General features: G+C 38.8%; 1 protein-coding gene across 1 annotated transcript; it reads left to right on the forward strand.

Moving 5' to 3' along the window:
• The first annotated feature begins 1,331 nt into the window (after nucleotides 1-1,331).
• Nucleotides 1,332-24,256, forward strand: LOC122659397 (homogentisate phytyltransferase 1, chloroplastic-like). Its single transcript, XM_043854510.1, has 6 exons — nucleotides 1,332-1,523; nucleotides 20,768-21,054; nucleotides 21,214-21,297; nucleotides 21,388-21,462; nucleotides 22,082-22,165; nucleotides 24,122-24,256. Exons 1-6 carry the CDS (start codon nucleotides 1,442-1,444, stop codon nucleotides 24,254-24,256), a joined length of 747 nt encoding a protein of 248 aa, XP_043710445.1. The 5' UTR covers nucleotides 1,332-1,441.
• Nucleotides 24,257-25,296: the final 1,040 nt, after the last annotated feature.

Here is a 25,296-nt window from a genome sequence, read left to right on the forward strand (position 1 = left end):
TTTAAAAGAGACTAAACTCATCGAGTTTCTCATGATTTGGGTAAAAATACCGAGTCATATTTGACTTGGAGGATTTATGCCCAATCTCATCATTTTTTCCTAGTCTAGTCTACCCGACTCTTGACCAGATTTTTCAAAATTTTAACTCGGGCATAGGGATGTAAACGGATTGAATTCGGTCGGATAGTGGCACTATCATATTCGTATCCGCTTATATTCGGACGGATTCAGATAATTTCCGGATAGTGATTTTTTGAGTACAGATTCTCCTAAATGGATATGAACACGGATCAAATACGAATTTTCGACTATCCGTTGACATTTTTACTGTTTTTATGATGAGGGTTAGGGTTGAGTCTTGAGAGTTCAGCAACTACCCTTTCTTCTACTCTTCTTAGTCTTTGATTTTCTTACGTTTTTTTACTTTTGATTTTATCCTGTATTTATTTTAATAGACATGTGATTCCATGTATCACATTGCATAAAACAATATATATAAATTAATAGCAAATTTAGAAAAAGAATCACATTATCTTAACTAATAAATTTATAAAAATAAGATAACAAAATCCAATAAGGATAGGGGATTATCATTTCAGATATTTTATTATCGTCAGACTGCTAAACGAATCGGATAATAATCGATTGGATAGGGGGATTATCATTTTTTAAATCCGATTAGTTTCGGACGGATTCAGATTCTCCTAAACAAATATGAATGCGGATTAACTACGAATTTTCGAATATCCATTTAGATCCCTACTTGGGCGATTCATCCCAATCAAGACCGGATTTTCCAACTATGATTTAGTGACAATTGAAGATTGTTATACAATCAGTTACTGAAGTGTGAATAGTTTTGTATATCTTTTGTTTTTTTTCTTTTTTGGTGAAAAACAGTTTTATATATCAAAAGGCAATAAGGTCATTTCATGTAATGAGGAAAGAGAGAGAGACTACTATCCCTATCGTGTCGGCTCAAGAATTTTTCCTATTCTTTTTTTAAATTAATTTGAATTCCTTGGCCTTCCGTACTTGCTACCGACACTAAAAGTTGATAGATTTGAGTATTCTGAATTTCTATCCCTCTCTTTACACCTCTACTTTTGATTACGACGAAATGTCCATTTCAACACCTGAAATTTCAGTGAAGCAAGCGCAAAAAGCTGCCTGTCCTTCAGATCGTGACTGAGTTACTTGCGTTTTTTGTACACTAACTTTATCGCCCCCATTACTACTGGGGTGCTGTGCGCATCGTGCGGCGCAGCATCGCTCATGTGTGCACGATGGGATCCCCAGTAATACTGGGGGCGATAATTTTCCGTTCTTATTGCGTGCGATACAATGTTTTGAGCTTTCTCAGACTCAGTCGAGTTTATGAGTGAATGAATGTGGTGGCTTTGAAGCCCATTAGCAGTTCTCTACATTAGCTTGAGAAACTATGGATTCTCTAATTCGTGGGTCGTTTACTATACCTTCCTGTCTTCAGTGTTCTCCTGCGGGATTATCTGCCATAACAAAAGGTATGGTTTTTAAAAAGCTTAGCTGAGTTCCAATCTCTGCAATTTCATTTTATTTCGGTAGCTCCTTTTCTTTTTAAAGCCTTTTGTGGTTATGTGGTTAGAAATGCTGGCATTCGAATATCTGCACTTCTATGCAATTTGGGATGGTTCTTTTCAAATTCACGATTTTGGATAAATTCGAGGAATTCAGATATCTGCAACCTTATGTCATCTGGGTATTATGCTGTTAGTACTTATCTATCCTCCATTCGTCATTGTACATGACACTGCACGTTTAGACCAAGAAATGAATCTTAGGGGCATTTGTTGAATCTGAGCATCTTCTGCTTCATTTCAAATTTCTAGTTTTGGGTGGATAAACTTGTTAGAATAGAATCTTTTCTACTTTTTTCCATCTGGGTTTTGGTATACTTGTGGTTACTCTTTTTTTTTTTTTTAATACCTTTGCAAGTTCATAAGGAGAAAGGGATGGAAATGGGACTTGTTTAAGGGGAGCATGATATGTGAGTCTCTTTTTCTCTCTGATTAATGTGACGAAGTGGTGCAATGGGTTTATTCCTCCTCAATTAACTGAGTATGTAGAGGGTAAAATGGAAATCATTGGACTTAGTTTGATAGAGTTCCACAGTTTCAAGTTAAAGCTGTAGATTTTTGAATGCTGTCTCAGAGTTGTTTTTAAAACGTTGTAATAACCCTCAATAATGATGCATTAAATTTGTGACTGTTAATATCTAATGACAAAGTGTTTGAAAAATATTTAAATTTAGAAGAAGAAAAGCTGCTATGAGTTATTTGGGCCATTATAATTGTGAAGCAACAAATTTAAAAGTTGTAGGTGACATCGAAGCGTACAGGGGTTCCCTCGGTAACAGGTAACTTAGAGCTAGGTGTCTACAATTTGATTTTACGTGCTATGTTAATAAACACGGCAACTCAGTGAAGTATCTTATGCAATCTTGTTGAAGAGCAGTAATGGAGAAACTCTGAGGAAAGAACATTTTCCTTGAAATTTTCAAACTTCATGTGTAAAGCACCTTCTCCCACCTTCCCTATCTTAGCAAAGAAATTTTTTTAATATGATTTTTACTATCTCTAATTAAGCCACGGCAGTTTTATTTTCATTTTTCAACATTATTTAAAGAAATTTTGTATATGTTGCTACTCATCCAAATAATGCCATAAGCTGGGGGTTCTGTTGGGTGCCTAGGTGACACTTTCAGTATCTTTCTGCTTGTCTATAACCGTTATGGGAATCCTTTATGGCTTCCATGTTCACAGTGACGATATAATCATTCACTCCAAATGATACTTATGTCCGGTTTGTCTTTGGGTGTATTACAGTCTCATATAAACAACTAAACTGTACCACTTAACTAGAACTTTTCTAAATGGTATTTATCTCTTGCAATTTGTTCTGCCAAGTGCCAAGTTCTAGGCTGCCTCCTAGATGACCACCACATAAAACTACAATTATTGGGCTATCCTAACTATCCAATTAGTTGCTTGGGTTGTATTGTTGTAAATACTTAAAAAGCCATGTTACTTAAATTATATTCATAACTGCATCTGATATTTCATGGAAGCCAATCATTGTTGCAGCCAGGTTGTATCCTCTGTCCTCTGTCTAGGTCAAGATTAAAATTTCAAATTTCGCTGGGATTTTGAACCCCACCAACTCTTAAATATTTTGGAATTACTGTAATTTTGGTACCTAAATTGGGCCATGTTTGTGAAAAACAAGAAATTTCCATTTCAGTGGCCAAAACCTGGAATTTTTCCCTGAAAGTTCAGGAAATGCCTATTTAAGCACACATGTTTGAATAATTAGATTGGAAAAAACCCCAAATGGTGTCATTGGATTCTATGACATATGACGGCCATGTCATCCTCTTCATTAGTAATCTCTCAAAGTATATCACAACCGATAAGTGGGAAATTTAAATTTTGGAAACATTTTGCCAAATGATTCTTTAAATCCACCCAAATGTTGAAATGGATGCTCCACAATTGATCACCAAGCCTTGATTCAACAACAAAATAAAAGATTTTGCACAAAAAAAAAGAAAAAAGAAAAAAAAAAGAGAGGTTTTGTAGCAGTTCTGGAGCTCTCAGGTAAAAGGGGGCATAAACTCAAAATTCCGATGAAATTAGTCGAAGTTTAGCCTTGCTCAATGAGTCAAAATTTCAACGAAATTTTGCTTTTATAAATGGTCCCATGTTCAAAATTTCAACAAAACGAGTCGAAATGACCGAAATTGTGTACCGATATCTGGAGTGACCTATGTTTTGCATTGGATTCCTTTTTGACTCATGTTGGAACTGAGGCATTTCTCCAAAATTTTGACATTTTGGTTGAAATTTTGAACCATAGTATACCATATATAATTTGAGCCTGAACCAATATATATTTACCCTATTTTTCTTTTCAAAAATTAGTTTCAAGAAAATTAAATCTTCAAATCAGAAAATAAAAAATAATTTATTGTTGTTGTTGCAGATTGGCCTATGGTATATAAAAAATTGAACATGAATCAATATATCTTTACCTTTTTTTATTTTTTATTTTTTATAAAACGCATTTCAAGAAAAGGGGTTTTACCTTCACATTCGAAATTTGCCTAAATGTTGCACAAAACCACCAAAAGATTGCACCAAAGTCGACCACCAAACCTTATCCAGTTGCTAAGTGCTAACTGAAGGAATTTGGCAAAAAATCTGGTTTTCCAAGTGTTTCTACACCTTTTGGGCAAAATAGGCAAAGGACTTGAAATTTGGAAGAAATGAGTTGAAATGGGTTAAATATAAATGGTTTGTATTGTTTCGTAGAAATTTGGTAATCTTTTAATTCGCATATCATCTTGTTTCTCCTAAATTTTGAACCATGGTCTAGGTCACTTAGCTTGGATGATTAAGAGTAACCTTTTTTTGTCTTTTTTGAGGCTGTAGCTGATCCCATGTGGCATTTCATACCGGTCCATTTTGGGGGCATGTTTACAATTTCGTTGCGTAATATGTGATTCAGGTGTCTAGGTCATGTGCTAGTTATACAAGACTCATTTTATTTCACTTCAACAGAATTATTTCTTCGGTTAGCAGGAAAGAAAGAAAATGTTTGATTTGTTCAAATGGAGTAGACGGCCTTCCACAATTTGGTGTAGGAACCAAAGTGCAGCTATAACTCTTAGTGTCAAAAATATTAGAAGGCCTTTGATCTTCTACATCTTATATATCCATTTCAATGGACACTTTCTACTCTGTATTGTTTTGGGTCCATGATGCTTTCTATTTTTAGCTTGGTGCTTCAGTAGGCTAAGAAATGTGGCAATTCCATGACTAAAGGACTTTTTTGTTTCTTTTCTTGTTCCCATGGTTACACCACATCTAAATGAAGAAGTTTCATTCAAGGTTTTAAAACTTTGGATCCTGGACTGAATTGGCCGATCCAATCTGATCCTTACTTATCATGTTAGTTCACTGGAATATAGATATATATATTTTTTTTGAACTCAAATTTACTCCTTTGCTGTTTCATTGTTAGAGGCATTACCATAGTTGATATTCACACCTGTTTAGAGAGATATTTACATACTGTCAGACGCCCCTCTTTTGATTTGGATTAATGCTTGAGATTGGCTAACTCTATCCATCAGTCCTTTCTAACTTGTTCTTCTATCTGTCTTGCCTGATGTTTTATGTACTTCATGCATAGAGCCTTCTTTTATGTCTTGTACCCTTTGTTTATCCTTCTTTGCATGAGAGTTTCAATTTGATGGCTCTGTCTGATTGGATGTAAAATGATGGAATAGCATAATAGAGAATAGCTACATTTTCGATAGTACTAGAAGTAAATTTCTGCACTTTTAAGTAATTTTGTTGAAAAGCAAAGTAAAATTTACTTACAATATTTAGTGAGGTTTTTAGTTGGTCCCAAAATTACTGTTGAAATGAGTAGAAAAGTTTCCATTTTTTTTTTGTTTAAATTTTATGTTGAAATATTTTACATACAAACCGATGAAGCCAAATTGTTTAATAGTCAACTTTGTATAACATCATTTATCAACTGGTCAATCAACATATTGTGTCAGATTTTGCTTTCCTTGAAACTTATTTGGAGTCTGCAAAAAGGTTCAATGTTCAAGTAACAAAGGGATGGGAAAATCTGGCAAGTTCTTCAGTCCGATGTTACCGTTAGTTAAGTTTAATTATATCTGTATTATTTTTCTTTTTCTTACTCAAAATCCATTTGGTTATCAATTCTATAGTACCTTTTTATCTGTGGCATTAGTTTAGTTATTGCTCATTAATTTGTATTTGCACAGCAATTCACAAGAGTAGGCCGGCTCATAGAAGATATAATTGTGACTGTAAGACCTTCCAGGACAACAGAGTCTGCAGATTTTTACTTTAACCTAATTGCTCTGGTGAAACAGCTGTTTTGAAGTAGGCAAGGTCTATGCTTCTTTTAGGGATTAGGGATATATCTAACCATTCAATTCAAGTGTCATCCGGTAAAGTATTTGTAAGATTATACTGTTGAATAATGTAAACCAGAATACTGTGGGGGTATTCTGGTCTTTTTGGAGTTTTATTATGTGTTTTGTGTATTGCCTAGCTAAGTCGGCTAAGCTAGGGGTGTTTTGGTCATTAGGATGTAATTCTTAATGCTATTAATATAAGGCTTGCTTGATCAAAGCGATCATTCAAGCATTCTCCCAATTTTCTGTTTTGTTAACATGGTATCAGAGCCAACCTCTCTGATCTAGGTTTTCTAAATCCCATCCCCTCCATCGTTTTTTCTCTTCCACCGTCTTCCACCTGATCTTCTATTTTTCTCTTCCTTTTTTTCCTTGGTTCTCTTCCCTGACTAGGGCAGCACTAATGAGGTGATCATACGATCTAGATGCTGCCCTCAATCTAACCTCTTCAACAGATGGTTTAATCACATATCAAGTTCGATATCTGCTGCCCTGTGTCTTTGCGATTTTTTGGAATTCTCTCCTTCTTGAAGATCGAGCTCTTTTTACTATTGGATACTGATTTTCCCTATTGGAGATCCACCAATCACCATAGCAGTATTGGACAGCAACTATCACAGATATTTCAAGTTATTTGAAGCCCACACCCATTATCGATCTCCCTTCAGGGTTTTTCAAAACCCTGACTCTTATCGATTTTTGGGTTTTTCTCTTCTTTGTTTGGCTGATCTTTGCAGATCTTATTCACACTACTTCAAGGCTCACTTGACACTGTGATGCTCCCTTCTACTGAAGATTTTCCAGATTTCCAGCTTTCCCCAACCTTGGATCGAATTCTGACTAGATCGATCAGGTCTTGCTGGTTTTTTTGGCTCTCGGCTGCTGCATTGTTTTTGATATTTGGCTGCTATGGATGGCCCTGATATTACATCTGCTACTTCTGATGTTGAAGGACACAATAAACCTGAATATCTTCCTTATGCTTCAGCTATTAAGCTTGATGGGACAAATTATCTGATGTGGTCCCGTTCTACTTACTTAACTATTGCTGGCCATGGTCTTACTGGGCATCTCCTTGGCACTTCTGTTGCACCCTCTGAACCTGGTCCTCTTCTTGCTTGATCGCTGTCTAATGATGCTATGGTTATGGCATATTTGATACACTCTATGCAGCATGACCATAGTTATCAAGGCGTCGCCAAGGCGGCGCCATGGCGTCCAGGCGGTTTTAGAGGGTCTAGGCGGTTGGACGCTTTAGTGTGTAACAGAAAGGCGAGCGCCTTGGACACCAAGGCGTCGCCTTAAGCGCCTTGGGACGCCTTTTCTTCTGGGTGGTCGCCTTAGACCCTTTTTTTGGTTTACTTTTGTTTTTTAATTTTTTTTATGTTTTAATAAGATATTCTAATTGGAAATATCTCATTGGGGGTGTATTTTTAGTTCCATGCTCTGAGAAGCATGGAATCATAAGTAAAAAGTAAAAACTTAAAATAAATAAAAAAAAAAAACCTAAAAAGTAACTTATCAAATTGAATTCCTTCACATTCCAAAATCGAAAGAACAAAAAACGAAAGAGAAGAAGCGGCAGCGGCAATGGCGCGACTTGCGGCTGCAACTTGCGCGCAGTGCGGCGCGACCTTGAGACTTCCTTCGAGGCTTCCCGAGTTCTCTCTCGTCCTCGGTCCTTCGACCCCTTTATTTCCGAGTTGCGACATCTCAATATCTCATTCTCAATCTCCAGAGAAAAGAAGCGGCAGCGGCAGACTTGCCGGAGTTGCGAGGCTTGTAGCGGCAACTTGAGTGTTGAGACTTCATCACTTCCCTCTCATTCCTCAGTCCATCAAGGTTTCTAAAATCTGTGCCCTTCATTTCCGACATCTCATTCTCCATCTCCACCCCCACGGGTTTCCGGTGACATCCCCTGCCTCCACTGGTAAGTATTGTAATTTTGTGCACTTATGCATTCTTTTTTTTTCTTCTTCTTCTAATATCCAAAGTCCAAACCCTTTTCTTCTAACCACATCTTGCTATTTCTTCCTTTTGCAAGGAAACCAGCTGTCTTCCTTTACTCCGCGACAAATTCGCCAAACCGCTATAAGTCGTAAGTGTTTTGATTTTTTTTTTTATTTCAGTTCTTCTCTTTTGAGTTCGAGTTCTTCGTACTCCCTTTCCTGGTCTATTTTGTTAATGATTAAAGAAAGGTGTTGAATCTTTGTTTCGTTGCCCATATCCATTCGAATCATTGTTTCGTTGCCCATAATTTTTCTTTGAAAAGATAAGGTGCTCCTACACTGACTTGTATATTTATTCCTTCAATCACCGAAGCACCTTTTTGCTTCATCCATCCCTTCGGCCCTTCCTAATTCTATTGGCAATATCCTCTTTAAGTTCCTCACACTGTGGATGATTGAACGAAATAAAGAAAATGGGTTCTTGGGGCATCTCTTGGTCATTTATGCAATTAAGTTTCATATTTATATGCTCTATTACTATGATAATATGATGAACTTAGTTTGTTAATTTGTTTTTTTGGATGAATATCTTGCATTGGTTTGACTCTTTAATATTTATTTGGCAAAGAAGTAGAATTATATAATTTTTAATATGCTATTTGTGCCAAATAAAATGGTTATATAAAAAAAGAACACTAGAAGGCCTTGTTCGCAAGGCGCGCCTTGGCCGTCCTATCGCCAAGGCGCTTAGGAAGGCCCTCAAACGTAGTGGTCGCCTTGCCGCCTTGATAACTATGAGCATGACCTCTCCAAGCAATTATCGTTATTAGAAACGCCCATCACATATGGAGTCTTGCTAAGGAGACCTATGGACAGGTAGGGAATGATGCTCAAGTGTATAAAATTCGAAAGAAAATTCATGACATTACATAGAAGGAGTTACCTATCTCTAAATACTATGCTGCCCTTAAAGGTCTATGGCAGCAACTGGATCATTACTTTGCTTTTTAGCCTTCCACTCCTACGGATATTGCAGCCTATAAGAAACATGTGGACAAAATTCGGTCTATGACTTTCTGGCAGGTCTGAACATTGAGTATGATCCTATTCGTCACAAGTTCTTAGTAGGGTTCCCTTAGTACCACTGGAGCAATCTTTGCCTTGGTTCATACTTAGGAATCTCGTAGAGCTGCCATGCTTCGTCAGTCTCCTGTTGATAGGTCTGCCCTACAGGCTGGTTCCGGCCCTGCTACTCCTACTGATGCTTCTCCCACTGCTACTACTTCCACCAAGGAACCTGGAGTGGGAGCATTGCAATAAACTTTATCACATTAAGGCTACTTGCTGGAAATTACATGGGAAACCTGCTGATTTTGAAGCCAAACGTGGTCGTGCTAAAACTAAAAACAAAACTAATCACACTGAAAGTGTAGCTCCAGCCCCCACTGCTTAAAATGGTCTTTCCCAAGAGGAATTATTGGCTTTCAGGCATATGTTACAGACTTCCACTGCCTCTACTGCATCTCTTCCTGCCAGTTACTCTTCTCTATCAGGTTTCCACTTTGCCTGTTCAGGTATTTTCTTTGCTGGTCATTGTGCATCAGTTGTCTCCACTCTATGGATCATAGACTCTGGTGCCACTGACCACATGACAGGTTCCTCTAGCCTTTTCCATACTTATTCCCCTACTTCTGGCAAGGATAAGGTGAAAGTGGCTGATGGCTCCCTCTCATCTGTTTCTGGGAAAGGATCCATTAGTTGCTCCCCTTTTCTTACCTTGTCTTTTGTTTTGCATATACCAAATTTCACTACTAATCTTCTCTCTATTAGTAGTCTTACAAAAGATTTGAATTGCAAAGTGAATTTTTTTCCAACTCATTGTGTTTTTCAGGAACTGGACTCGGGGAAGACGATTGGATCGGGTAAAGTACATGGTGGATTATACCTACTTGATGATGACCAACTTCCTCCACGGGCATTACCTTCCAAGTTATATGAGCCTTCATCTTTCTCCTCTGAACTACACCAATGGCATTCTAAATCAGGACACCCCCCTTTAGAAACTTTATCCCATTATTTCCAGTTTTGGTTAACAATTGTAATAAGGAAGATTGTTTTTATGAGGCTTGTGTCTTGGCCAAACATACACGTTCAAACTATCCTATTTCTAATAAAAGATGTTCTTCCTTATTTCAATTGGTTCATTCTGATGTGTGGGGTCCTAGTCGTAAAGTGTCTCTTTCGAATCATCAGTGGTTTGTTACATCCATTGATTGTTATTCTTGATCCACTTGGGTCTACCTGATGCACACAAAGAATGAAGTTTTTTTCCTGTTTTCAGCATTTTTACAAAATGTTTCAGATTCAATTTAATGCCACTCTCAAAATATTGAGAAGTGATAATGGGACTGAGTATATGGAAGGTCAGTTCCAAAAATACCTTACTGCCTATGGGATTTTACATCAGACCAATGAAATGATTTGATGTACAGTAACATCTTGGCATATGTAAACCAGTCCATGCCGTTGATTTATTGACTTCATCTAAGGTGGTTTCCAGTCCGGGAATGCGGTCATGCTTGATCCGGACTTGAAGGAGATCACACATTCTTTTACCTACGCAATTACTCAACCAAGCAACTCCAGAGCGTGTTAGCGCGCCAGAACAAGTAAGCAAGGGATGAGCCCAATGGAGAGTAAGCTGGTCTAAGACCACCCTTGATTAACAACCAGCCTACGGTCGAGCTGATCTATGAGCACTCTCTCTTGGTGGTCGAGTTGATCTACTAGCACTCTCTCCCGGCGGTCGAGCTGATCATATAGCACCGTTGCCTTGACTCTGTTAGGGGCTAGGGATGTGGGTCCCACTAGGTCAAAATTACTATTTTGCCCCTAGTACAGTAATTAAACAAGAATAGTGTATATATATATATACATAGATTGGGATTCTTACCTATATACCAGCCTAGGATATGGTGAGGTTCCGCATATGCTCGACCCAGCAAGTCTGGCATAAGAAACTAATATGTTGGAATCCGGCAGGATTTTCAGACTCAAGGATAGCTAGCTGTCCTGGCTCCTCGGAATCCTCCATAGTTGTGTCAAAGGATTGCTCTGAATCCACCACTGATGCAGCCCATAACGTAGAGGCTAGCATTGAAACAGACCCAGAACCTGGCATTACATAAGTTCGAAAAAGTTCAAATTAGAGGTGGGTTTCACACTCCCCCAACCTTATAATAAATTTCGTCCTCGAAATATGACGTACCTGGTAAGTCAAAAAGATAGGGATAACCTTAGAGCGGGAAGACGTGATGCGACAAAGATATCCCTATCTTTTTGACTTACCAGGTATGTCAAATTTCGAGGACGAAATTTATTATAAGGTTGGGGGAGTGTGAAACCCGCCTCTAATTTGAACTTTTTCGAACTTGTGTAATGCCAGGTTCTGGGTCTGTGTCTATGCTAGCCTCTACGTTATGGGCTGCATCAGTGGTGGATTCAGAGCAATCCTTTGACACAACTATGGAGGATTCCGAGGAGCCAGGACAGCTTGCTATCCTTGAGTCTGAAAATCCTGCCGGATTCCAGCATATCAGTTTCTTATGCCAGACTTGTTGCGTCGAGCATATGCGGAACCTCACCATATCCTAGGCTGGTATATAGGTAAGAATCCCAATCTATGTATATATATATATACACTATTCTTGTTTAATTATTGTACTAGGGGCAGAATAGTAATTTTTACCCAGTGGGACCCACATCCCTAGTGGGGAATCCTATTTCCAACAGTTACCCGTACCCGGATTACCCCTGATGTCATATGACATCATTATACAGTTAGAATACACTAATAAGTACGAAATTCTAATTGAAATCAGTTTTAGGAATTAGTTTTAGAAAACATATTTTATAAACAGTTAAGGCAAACAACCCCTTAACTTAACCACTATAAATATGAGTCCTATTTACTATTCCCGTATCCTAAAGACTTAGAACCAGAAACGGTTCAGACTTGGGAGCCTTAGAGAAGAGACATAAGAGAAGGAGAAGAAAGGAAGAAGAAGGGAAAGTAAGGTCTACACTTGGAGCTTTAGATTGGAACTTGAAATTGGAGCTTGGAAGTACAATTTGAGATTGCCTTCACCTCTGTCTACTGTTGAATTAAGGTAAGTTATCAAGAACCTGTTGTACCCATCTTCTTCTCTTGTTTTCTCCATCTCTAATTAACCCTATAGTAAAATTCTGCCATTAAAGCTTAAACCTATTGGTTTAATAGGCTAAGACCCATCCCTATCCTTTTAATTAGACCCAATTGAGGTTCAGATCTTGAATTAAGTTATATAATTCCTGCTGTACTTCAAATTACAGGTGAAACATGAAACCTATTGAACCCTGGCATAGTGAATTAGGTGAATTTGATCAATTTCGCAAATTGGTTAATGGTTTTGAATTAAATCAACCAAATTCTGTTGACCCATCTTAAATATAGCCTAGAACATAAAATTAAACCTATGCATGCAAGGATCCATGCACCAGGACCAAAACCCCCAAATTGATATTAAATTTTAAAATTAAACTATTAATTAGGCATGACCCACCTTAGAATAGGTGGGAATCATGAAATTGGACCCCTAAATTGACCAATGACCTATCTCTGATCTCTTTAATTGAACCTATTTATGGTTCAGACCTGAAATTGGCTGCTAATTTCTTGTTGTCCATCAAATTGTAGCTGAACCCAATTAACTTAAGGAACCCTAAGTTAGAAATTTGGGGTTAATCTCTTTAAACCCTCAAATTAATTGCAATTTTTATAATTAAATCACAATCCCAGGTTGACCCACCTTAGAACAATGTGAAAATTGAAATTGGGTCCTTGCATGTGAAGATCCATGCAATGGGAACAAAACCCCAATTCTGCCCTCTGAATCCAGTCTAATATTTTTGGACAGAAATGCCCCTGGACCTTTGGTTAGACCTTAGACTGCCTTTTGACCCTAACACTTGATCTTTGCTAATGTTTTAGGACCGTGTTTAGGCTGTATACTCTGTTCTTGTCTGTATTGCTAGGATCTTTGGAGGGTAACTGACTTAGTCTAGTCTACAATTTCAGGTAAGGGGATTTTGACTTAATTTCAGTATGTTTGTTGTATTAATTTCTATTTGTTAATATTGCCATGTCATGCATCATAATAATACTTTGATCATATAGTTTTATAGCTTTTTCCTTCTTTGCATTAGATGATGCATGTTATTAGGGCGCATTACATGATGCATATGCATGAAATTACTTATGTTCTTGATTGGTGTTGTTATTACTATTGCTGGACAGAATTACCTTATTATCTTATATTGATTCATATGCCATCATGTTAGTATGCATCATAGTTGTCACGGCGTCACGGCGATCCAAGTCGGTGGAGGGGTGTCACGTTGATATATTGACATGTCGCCCGCCATGGCGAGCATGTCGACCATGTTTTATTTTTTATTTTCTCTATTTTTAATGTGTTAATAGATGTATACTCAAGCCATGTTTAATTTTTTCTCTATTGTTTCTCAAGTTTTAAGAAGAAAATTCAGAAATCGAAGAGGGAAAGAAGACAGGAAGAAGAAATCGAAGAGGGAAAGAAGACAAGAAGAAGAAATCGAAGAAGAAATCGAAGAGGGAAAGAAGAAATCGAAAGAAATTGAAGAGGGAAAGAAGAAATCGAAGAGGGAAGAAGAAATCGAAGGCAGGAAGAAGAAATCGAAGAGGGAAAGAGAGACAGGAAGAAGAAATCAAAGAGGGTCGCCATGCAACCCTCTCCAGCGCCAGGACGCCATGGCGTCGCCATGACAACTATGGTTTATATAATACTACTTTCATGCATAGTTGTCACGGTGTCACGGCGATCCAAGTCGGTGGAGGGGTGTCACGTCGATATATCGACATGTCTTTATTTTTTATTTTCTCTATTTTTAATGTGTTAATAGATGTATACTCAAGCCATGTTTTATTTTTTCTCTATTGTTTCTCAAGTTTTAAGAAGAAAATTCAGAAATCGAAGAGGGAAAGAAGAAATCGAAAGAAATCGAAGAGGGAAAGAAGACAGGAAGAAGAAATCGAAGAAGAAATCGAAGAGGGAAAGAAGAAATCGAAAGAAATTGAAGAGGGAAAGAAGAAATCGAAGAGGGAAGAAGAAATCGAAGACAAGAAGAAGAAATCGAAGAGGGAAAGAGAGACAGGAAGAAGAAATCAAAGAGGGTCGCCATGGCGTAGGTCGCCATGCAGCCCTCTCCAGCGCCAGGACGCCATGGCGACGCCATGACAACTATGGTATGCATATGGTTAGGATTATAATGAACCCAAATGCTATGACCCTTGCCAACAGGGGTAAAGGTGTTCGATAACCCGTGGCAGGTCTGAAGGGTTAATACCGGAATGTCATTCACTGTCCCAAGTCTGATGAGTACATACCAGAATGGGAACAACAGTAGAGTTATCACTGGGGGTTCGTCGGGGTTTGATGTGTATATCCCGGAACTGGCGGGTCCCCACCGTAGTAGAGTGGTATTCTTAGGAAGACCGATGAGTTCATTTCGTGACTAGGAATATCATACCTACTATAGTAGCATTTATACCTCATGAGACCTAGACATTGATGTTAGTAGCATTCTTAGATGTAAGTCATGCATCATGGACTATGTGCTTGTGTTTGCATGTTTCCCTTACTGGGCTCGGTGAAGCTCACCCCTGTGGTACCTCTTCTTTTCAGATAGTGCTACTGGTTTTGAGAAACCAGATGATGTTGATATTACTACTTCTGACTTCCACACTGAGGGAGACCGTGCGGTGCAGAAGTTGGAAGTTTATGAAGCCTTCTGTGGATGCGATGCATGCGCGTTCACTTGATCTAGCCTGATGGAGCAGGCTAATCTTTTGTGTTTATAAACTTTTTGTTAAATATAATATGTAGTTACTGTTCTACTTTTGTACTTGTGGTGCCTTTTGAGAACTATACATTGTATCACAGGTTTCACTTAATATTAATACTCAGTTATCATCTAACTCCTTTATTATTATTGTTATTATTACTGTTTATTCTCTTCCGCTGTAATGATTTACTGTGTTTATGAACTGTGACATGGAGTACTGCATTAATTGATCCTAGGGGATCGATCGAATGCCAACTAGCCAGTTGGCATTCGGTCACACCTTGCCTTTACTAACCGGGCCGGGGTGTGACAGCACAATAGTTTGATTGCTGGGCGCGGGAGCGCGCTTATAGGTTGTGCGCGCCTTACTCAAATAGAGGCCTTTAGCTATAGTGGGGCCCTTGATTCTTGCCAGTTGTGTTGATACTCTAGCCCAGAATGGTGTGGCTGAGAGAAAAAATCGCCATATCTTGGAGGTGGCTAGAGCATTTATGTTTGCTCGAAATGTTCCCTCTTTTTATTGGAGTGATGCTGTTCTTACTGCGGCCTATATAATTAATAGGCTGCCTTCACGGGTTCTTGACTCCAAGTCCCCTATTGAGCTCTTACACGGCTCTACTACTTTCATTGTTTCCCTTAGGGTTTTTGGCTGTGTTTGTTATGCTAGGGATACTAGATCCCTTAGTAAACTTGAGCCCCGTGGTCTCCGCTGCATTTTTTTGGGATACTCTGCCACCTAGAAGGGGTGCAAGTGCTATTATCCTCCTGCACGTCGTACCCTGGTCAGTATGGATGTTGTCTTTCATGAGAATCTCTCATATTATTTGTCCCCACCTCTTCAGGGGGAGAGTGTTAGTGAAGATGTGCTGACCGTAGAACCTCCCCTTCCGTATGTTCACAATGAGTCTGTTCCTGTTCCTCCTACTCCTAGTCCTTCCTCTGCCTTAGGGGGAGAGGTTCCTATACAGGGGGAGACCATTACAGATACTGTTGACATTCCTATTCAGGGGGAGGTAACTCCAGTCCAGAAAACCATTAGTGAATTTCAGAGGAGGATTAACGATTCTAATGTGCAGACTTACACAAGGAAACATAAGCAGCTTCAATCCATTGCAGTACCAGTACTTATCCAATTGCCGAACCTGGATCCAGAACTTGCTTCTCACCTGGTAATACTTCTTCTCTTGATCTACCTATTGCTATTCGCAAAGGTGTCAGGGCTTGCACTAAGTACCCTATATCCCATGTTGTTTCCTATGACTCCCTTTCTCCATCTTTTCGTGCTTTTGTTTCTTCCTTTTCTTCTGTTCATATTCCTAACAATTGGCAGGAAGCTCTATCAGATGGAAAGTGGAAGGCAGTAATGGTGGAAGAAATGGAAGCCCTGAAAAAAAATGACACTGGGGATCTTGTGATTCTTCCATCAGGGAAAAGGACTGTTGGATGCAAGTGGTGTTTGTGGTGAAACAGAAGGTGGATGGTACCGTGGATAGATATAAGGCACGACTTGTGGCAAAAAGGGTTACTCAGACATACGAGATTGATTACCAGAAGACCTTTGCCCCTGTTGCAAAGCTGAATATCATCCGAGTTTTGCTATCTTGTGCAGTCAATCTTGGATGGGATTTACAGCTGGATGTGAAGAATGCTTTTCTCAATCGAGAATTTCGAGGAGGTATACATGGACATTCCACCAGGGTTCTCTTATGAAAAAACCAAGGCCGAAGTGTGTAAATTGAAGCGTGCACTTTACGGGCTGAAGCAGTCACCAAGAGCGTGGTTTGGCCGGTTTCACAAGGCCATGATTGCTGTGGGCTACAAGCAGAGTAATGCTGATCACACTCTTTTTATAAAGAGGGTTGGTGGAAAACTTACTGTTCTTACAGTCTACGTTGATGATATTGTTGTCACAAGCAATGATGGTGATGAGATCAGCCGTTTGAAGACTTTTCTTTGATAGGAGTTTGGGATTAAAGATCTAGGAAAGCTAAGGTACTTTCTTGGGATTGAAGTTGCCAAATCTTCTATGGGCATTTTTCTCTCCCAAAGGAAGTATGTGCTAGATTTGTTGGTTGAAACTGGTTTGTTAGGGCGTCACCCTTTAAATACTCCTATGGATGCTGATGTTCGTCTGAAGGAAAAGGAGGGTGAACCTGTTGATAAAAGCCGGTACCAAAGGTTAGTGGGAAAGTTGATTTATCTCTCACACACACGTCCAGATATTGTTGTTATTGTGAGTACTATGAATCAGTTTATGCATGACCCCTACTCTTCTCATATGGAAGCGGTTCTTCGTATTCTTCAATACTTGAAGTCACTCTAGGGAAAGACATTTTCCTGTCTCTTCATGATCACCTAAGGATAAAAGCATACACTGATGTGGATTGGGCTGGCTCTCCTGATCGCAAATCTATTTCTGGGTATTGTTCTTTTGTAGGTGGCAATCTTCTCACGCGTAGCAAGAAGCAGAATGTGGTGGCTCGTTCTAGTGTCGAAGCAGAGTTTCGTGCTATGGCGCAAGGCATTTGTGAGTTGCTCTGGTTGAAGGGTTTGCTAAAAGATCTTGGTGTTCCTATTCGTCTTCCTATGATGTTGCACTGTGACAACAAGGCTGCAATCAGCATTGCACATAATCCTGTACAGCATGATCGTACCAAGCATGTTGAAGTGGATATGCATTTCATCAAGGAAAAATTAGAAGCAGGGCTGATTTGTGTTCCTTTCGTGAAGTCTACTGATCAGCTTGCTGATATATTCATCAAGGGACTGCCTGGAAAGATGTTTCATCCTAATTTAGTCAAGTTGAGTGTTGAATAATGTAAACCAGAATACCGTGGGGTTATTCTGGTCTTTTTGGGGTTTTATTATGTGTTTTGTGTATTGCCTAGCTAAGTCGGTTAAGCTAGGGGTGTTTGGTCATTAGGATGTAATTCTTAATGCTATTAATATAAGGCTTGCTTGATCAAATCGATCATTCAAGCATTCTCCCAATTTTTTGTTTTGTTAACATATACACCGATAGAATGTAGTATTAGGGGTTTTCCCTCTTATACCATATGCTGATTTCAGTATTTGTAGATGATCCAGAATGGGTATGGGTTCTGCTGGTGTATCTGGGGCAGATGTGGGTGGGTTGGAGTATGAGCAATTTGATCATGAGATGCAAGGTGTGTGGACTCAGGTGTTGGGTCGAACAAGGCGTAATGGCCGTAGGAATGCCCCTCGAGGTGGTCGAATGAGTAGCCGTATGGCAACTCCAGTTATTGGTAGAGCTCGTCGTCAAAAGAAGGCAAAGCCTAGTGTTATAGCGGTGGACACGGCAGTAGAACAACCCTTGGTTGAAAAGGAGATTTCATCTCCCTTTTCACCAGAGGAGGAGGCTCTTTTGGCTAGTATGGCTTTTGATGGGCCTAGTGTATATACTGGGATCCCCCGAAGATCAAATAGGACAAGGATCCCCTCGGTGCGCTTCGCAGAGCCTTTGTAGGCTTGTTTTATTGTTTCTCTCGGGTTAGCTCTCGCCAATATGGTTAAGGACTGAGTTCCCCCTGTTTAAGTTTTAGCTTTCTTTGCCAGTTTTCTGTCTTAGGCTTGTTTGGCCCCTTTTATATATTCAATAAAATTGTTCTTTCTTATAAAAAAAAAAAAAAAGAAAGATGATCCTTGCAAGGTAAACTATGATGGTTTACCAAAGTCTATAAGCACAGGTGAATCATGTAATGAAGTTGCAACTCACCATTTGATGGTATTCATCTAGGATATCTATTAACCAAATTTTTAGCAGATTGAATGATTATACACCCCCTCATTAAAAAAAAAAAAAAAAAAACCAATAGGGCTGTAACCTGGTGCAAGTATGCTATTGTCAAGGTGCTGGGAGGGGTGGAATGGAGAGTGGGGATGGTCCAAATTTTTTGCATTTTGCACAAAGTGACTGCTTAATTACTCGAACCCATAGTTATCAAGGCGGCAAGGCGACCACTACGTTTGAGGGCCTTCCTAAGCGCCTTGGCGATAGGACGGCCGCAAGGCGTCGCCTTGGCGAACAAGGCCTTCTAGTGTTCTTTTTTTTATATAACCATTTTATTTGGCACAAATAGCATATTAAAAATTATATAATTCTACTTCTTTGCCAAATAAATATTAAAGAGTCAAACCAATGCAAGATATTCATCCAAAAAAACAAATTAACAAACTAAGTTCATCATATTATCATAGTAATAGAGCATATAAATATGAAACTTAATTGCATAAATGACCAAGAGATGCCCCAAGAACCCATTTTCTTTATTTCGTTCAATCATCCACAGTGTGAGGAACTTAAAGAGGATATTGCCAATAGAATTAGGAAGGGCCGAAGGGATGGATGAAGCAAAAAGGTGCTTCTGGTGATTGAAGGAATAAATATACAAGTCAGGTGTAGGAGCACCTTATCTTTTCAAAGAAAAATTATGGGCAACGAAACAGCAGATTCAGAACAGATATGGGCAACGAAACAGCAGATTCAACACCTTTCTTTAATCATTAACAAAATAGACCAGAAGAAAGGGAGTACGAAGAACTGAACTCAAAAGAGAAGAACTGAAATAAAAAAAAAAAAAATCAAAACACTTACTGACTTATAGCAGTGCTGGCCGGAATTTGTCGCCGGAGTAAAGGAAGACAGCTGGTTTCCGCTGCAAAAGGAAGAAATAGAAAGATGTGGTTAGAAGAAAAGGGTTTGGACTTTGGATATTAGAAGAAGAAGAAAAAAAAAAGAATGCATAAGTGCACAAAATTACAATACTTACCGGTGGAGGCAGGGGATGTCGCCGGAAACCTGTGGGGGTGGAGATGGAGAATGAGATGTCGGAAATGAAGGGCACAGATTTTAGAAACCTTGATGGACTGAGGAATGAGAGGGAAGTGATGAAGTCTCAACTCTCAAGTTGCCGCTACAAGCCTGCAACTCCGGCAAGTCGCTGCTGCCGCTGCTTCTTTTCTCTGGAGATTGAGAATGAGATATTGAGATGTCGCAACTCGGAAATAAAGGGGTTGAAGGACTGAGGACTGAGAGAGAACTCAGGGAAGCCTCGAAGGAAGTCTCAAGGTCGCCGCTGCAAGTCGCCGCTGCCGCTGCCGCTGCTTCTTCTCTTTCGTTTTTTTTGTTCTTTCGATTTTGGAATGTGAAGGAATTCGATTTGATAAGTTACTTTTGAGGTTTTTTTTTTTATTTATTTTAAGTTTTAACTTTTTACTTATGATTCCATGCTTCTCAGAGCATGGAACTAAAAATACACCCCCAATGAGATATTTCCAATTAGAATATCTTATTAAAACATAAAAAAAATTAAAAAACAAAAGTAAACCAAAAAAATGGTCTAAGGCGACCGCCCAGAAGAAAAGGCGTCCCAAGGCGCTTAAGGCGACGCCTTGGTGTCCAAGGCGCTCACCTTTCTGTTACACACTAAAGCGTCCAACCGCCTAGACCCTCTAAAACCGCCTGGACGCCATGGCGACGCCTTGATAACTATGCTCGAACCTCTCTTCATGCTGGCTGTCCAAGCTTTTACCATTGCACCAAGTGACAACCCCTATTGAATGATCGTAAGAGTACAACCTATTTGCTTTTTTTTGATTATATTGAAAAGATCATGGAAAATCTTGTCATGGTTCATTTGACTGGTTTGGTTTTGTATGAAAGACACTTAAGGTAGGACAAAGTGAGTTTACTGTCTCTGGATCTGCATGCACCTATTTGAAAATGAACCTGCTGTATATTAAATTATCATCATGTTTTATCTTGTAGGTGTCCTAAATTTCCACTAAACACAGGTTGACTGGGAGACATAATTTTGTATATTTTCTCTCAGTTATGTGTGACCGTCATCTAATTGAGCTCTAGTATCTGATGTTGTAGGTCGCCATGTACCAGTTCAATTTTCAAATCAAAGATCATGGACCAGCCTGAAAGCATACAACTGTGAAAAATTGGAAGGATATCTGATGAACCATTACGTTAGAAGCATTGGATTAAAGTCAGCATCTTATCAGAAATATGACAAGAAGTATGTTGTGAATGCCACCTCCGGACACTCTGTAGAATCTGAGCCCGAGGCTTATAATCCCAAGGACATTTGGGAATCTATAAAAACTGCCTTAAATGTTTTCTACCGGTTTTCTCGGCCCCACACAGTTATAGGCACAGTTAAGTCTAATTCCAATATTATCAGTTCTTACTGGAATGCTACATTCTATTTTTTCTATTGTTCTCCAAGCATCAATTTTATTGTTTGTTACAATCGTCATTATCCTAAAGTATCTACTAAGAAGAGAAGCAGGCTTATATAACTTATTTACAAGCAGACGATGAGCATAATCTCAGTTTCTCTACTTGCTGTCAAGAGCTGGTCAGATTTCTCTCCATTATTTTTCACTGGGTTACTGGAGGTAATGCTCCAAAAGACTTATCAACTTGAAATTACTATTGGATTACTTGATGAATTTGTGTTTTACTACTGCCCACTATTTTTTTTGCAGGCAATAGTTGCTGCACTTTTCATGAATGTTTACATTGTTGGTTTAAACCAACTGTTTGACATAGCGATAGACAAGGTAGTTCATGTGAATATGTGTCTAATTGAAGTTACAAATACAACTTTCTACACTTCCGTCACTTAAAGAAGAAGCATTTCAGAAATCTAAGTACCTATTAAGGATGTCTACCTATATCATTAGGTACACATGAAGAGACCGATGCTGAGGATGGTTTGACACTGCTTCGGAAATTCTGAACCCTGAAATCTACTAAACCAAGAATTAACTAGCTTGTAGTCATTGTATGCCGTAATCATCCCCATTTATTGACATCCTCAATGTCTTTTCATCATGCTTCTTCTGTATTTGTGCAAACAGTTGATGATAGATGTCCCCAGTGATTTTATTCCCTTGTTTTGGCCTAGGAGAGCACCTTATTGACATGTATTGCTGATGGGGTCTCTTCCATGCTCAACCCTAGTTCCCTGGGCATCTTTGCCCTGTGTTCAGTGGTTGACCATTGTTTTGTGGGCTACCTGATGCTTATTTTAGATGTCCTGAAAGAATAGGTTTATGAACCATGTTATGCTCCAACTAGCTAGTGGGCACATAATCTCTGGCTTTCTGTATGTGTGTCTATGCGTAGACAAAATTATTGGTAAACTATGGTGAAAATGAACTCAGTTCTTTGTTTCAGGTTAACAAGCCATATCTTCCACTTGCATCTGGAGAATATTCTGTTTGGATGGGTGCCACAATCGTTATTTCTTTTGCTATTATGGTATTTCTAATAAAAATTGTTTGATTGAGAAAATCTTCTTTGAAAGTAGTTCTTACAAGTTGCAACAAGTTTTTGTGTTCCTGTAATGATCTCATTTTGCATGGTGGAGTGCATAAAGTATAGTCCGATTAGGAAGTTGCTTTTTTTTCTTAGGAATTCTTCATTTTCCTATTTCTTTCAGCTTCCAGTCTTCTTTTATATGGGCCTTTTTTTCTTTCTTTCACAAAGTGACAACACAATTTTGTTCCGTCCTACGCTGCTCTCCCAATTGCTAAACACATATCAGGTATCATGCATTTTTATCTTTCTCTTCTATATAACTGCCATGTACTGCCATAATATCTTTGTATGGTAGGGTTACAACTTGGCCAGGTTGCATTATGTAATTGATGTGTCTTGAATGGGGCTGAGTCCAGCGCAGCCGTAGTGTAGTTCAAATCTGAGGCTGAAGATGGCCTGAATTTCACCTCTGTTACTTAGTTTAATATAACTAGTTATTGATTATGAATGCACTTTTCATCCTGTTATTTTTTTTTGGTGAATAAAAAATTCATCACCAAAAGGGAAGGGGCACAAGGGACCCCAAAAGGGGAAGAAGAAAAAATACAGAGCATCCAAAATAAACAAAGCAAAACCCTACACAGAGGGCAGCAGAAAGGAGGGAGGCCCCGGTATACAACAATATGCCTGTTCCTTGGGGAGTCTACACAACCAGAGGAGGCAGAGGAAAGCTTGCTTTTAATATTGAAGGCAATGGAATCCCAAATCTGTTGGAAAGATCTGGATCTGGAGGACCATTTTCTGTGATTACGCTCCATCCAAATGTGACTGATGGCGGCACCTAATGCAACCTTACCCACAAATAGCAAAGAGACATAACACAATAGACCACGATAGGGACACTCCCCCTATTGTGGTACATGTACACACTTTAACAGTACTAGCAGAATAAGACTCTTTTGATCTGATACAAAGATCAACTTTTGAAACGACGAAAAAACTCAGAATAGCATTCGATTGTATTACCTGAAGTCAGGGGGATTTTTAGATCTATAATATGAGCAAAAGATTAAACTTAAGAACTGACCTGTTGCAGGAACTAAACAATGAAGAAGAAGATAATAAAGAAAAGATATGACCTGATAATGGGATCCTACTCAAGCCTCAACCAGCATCTCACTGATCAACCCGGCATCACACCAGGCAACAACTGCATCTCACAGCCATTAGTCCAAATCTCACAGACCATGTCTGTAGAAATTATATTTTATTCAATAATAGAAATTGTGGGGTAGGGAAGCAGCCCTTACAATGTTTAATAGAAGCATCAAAGGCTGAATCTTATTGGCCTTAGGATAGTTATCAGCCAATAGGAAGTAACCTAGTAAAAGAAACAAACCAAAATAGATCAGGATTTCTCTTTTGGTTGCTGGAAATGGGGTTCCCTAATCATTCTCGGACTTCTAAGTAGAAAACATAGAAAAGGCATAAGCAAAAAGGAACTAGAATTCCTCTAGCAATCGGCCTATCTTGGAGTGTTCCAATTAGACAAGTCACCAATAAAATAGGAATGTGAAAAGGAAGGGACTCTATCTTTTTCCAATCCTATTAACTAGATTACAAATAAAAAAACAAAAAAAACTCCTAAAGTAGCCACAATTATGCTGGTTTTGAGTGAGAACCAGAAAACACCCAAGCATGGGCTTGGTCTGAACCAAAAGAACTGGTTCAATGAAGAATCGCAAGATTGAGTTGATTTAGTAACAGGCTACAGCACTGCATTATGACCGTGTCAAATCATGTTCTTGTTCTTCCTTCTTTGATACTTTTTGGAGTACCTTCCTTGGTGCTGATCTGCATCAACTAGGCTTTATCCATCTATGCACATCGTAGACCTGAGAACATACTGGTGCAACCTGTTTGGAGTGTGGCATAATCTATTCTCTTCTCTTGCAGAGTTTTTGGCTTGGATATGTTGTTGGTTCTTGGCCATTGTTTTGGGCCCTTTTCATCAGCTTTTTACTCGGAACTGCATATTCAATCAACGTGAGTTTCTTCCCCCTTTTCCCCCCTTCCCTAAGGCTAATCTAAACAATTTTTTTTACGAGCATCTGGGAATAAATTGTGTGGTTCATGTGCAATAGTCAAGAAACGTCTAGGTGAAAATTTACTTCTATTAGGTTGAAGAAATTAACCACTTTGTAGGTATGCCCTAACATGTAAACTTGGTTGGTAATTCTTAAATGTCTGCTTCATGTTTTCTTTTCCCCCACACCCGCCCTTTTTTCTTTTTACTCCTTTCCTTCCGGTGAACTATTATCTAATTTGATGATATAAGTTACTTTCTCCTGTGGGGCAGAATTCCTAACACAAGGACAGAATCATTGTGAATCTAATTATCATGCAAGTAATTCCTATGTGTCAAATGCACTGCTTGTGATCAGTGGAATCTATCATGATTCAGCTACATAGAAAATATGGGTGCGTCCATGTGATAGAGGTATTTGTACCCATCTCACTGGTCTGGTTTTAGCCCAAAAAAGTAAGATTGCATTAAGGGTGAGTTCAAAATCATAGAAAATTACAAAAATGCCACATATTTCCATTTTAATAAAATGGCATTCTTGTAATCTTACAAGACTTTAAACTCACTTCTCAAGCACTTCCTATGTTTGTTTTAGGATGAAATTTGACCAGTGAGATGAGTGTGGGATCTTCTATAACATGGACCCACATATGCCTATCAAAGTCTGCCGCATGGCAAGAAAAGCATGGCCTTGTGTTGATCAAACATCACTGATGGTTGTGATTTTTGACACATCTAGGAGAGGGAAAGATTGAAGATGATGCTTCCCATGGTATAAGAGCAGGGTGGATGAGATGGATGGATATTTTTGGAATTCTCTATATGGTCATTGCATCCCATCTGATTTGAAGCAAATTTTTATGAGATGCTATAAGATGAATAGATCACCATGCTTTATGGAAAAAAAAGATTGCGTGACCTTGCAACAGAAAAATTCTTAAATGAAGCTAAGATATGTGGATTAGTAGAACGAGACTAGAAAATTTAGTCAGTAATTAAGGATTGAAAAATCTTAGCCATAGTACCAAATTAATAAGACACTCTA

The sequence above is a fragment of the Telopea speciosissima genome, chromosome 4 (genome assembly GCF_018873765.1).
Source record: "Telopea speciosissima isolate NSW1024214 ecotype Mountain lineage chromosome 4, Tspe_v1, whole genome shotgun sequence".
Lineage (NCBI taxonomy): Eukaryota > Viridiplantae > Streptophyta > Magnoliopsida > Proteales > Proteaceae > Telopea > Telopea speciosissima.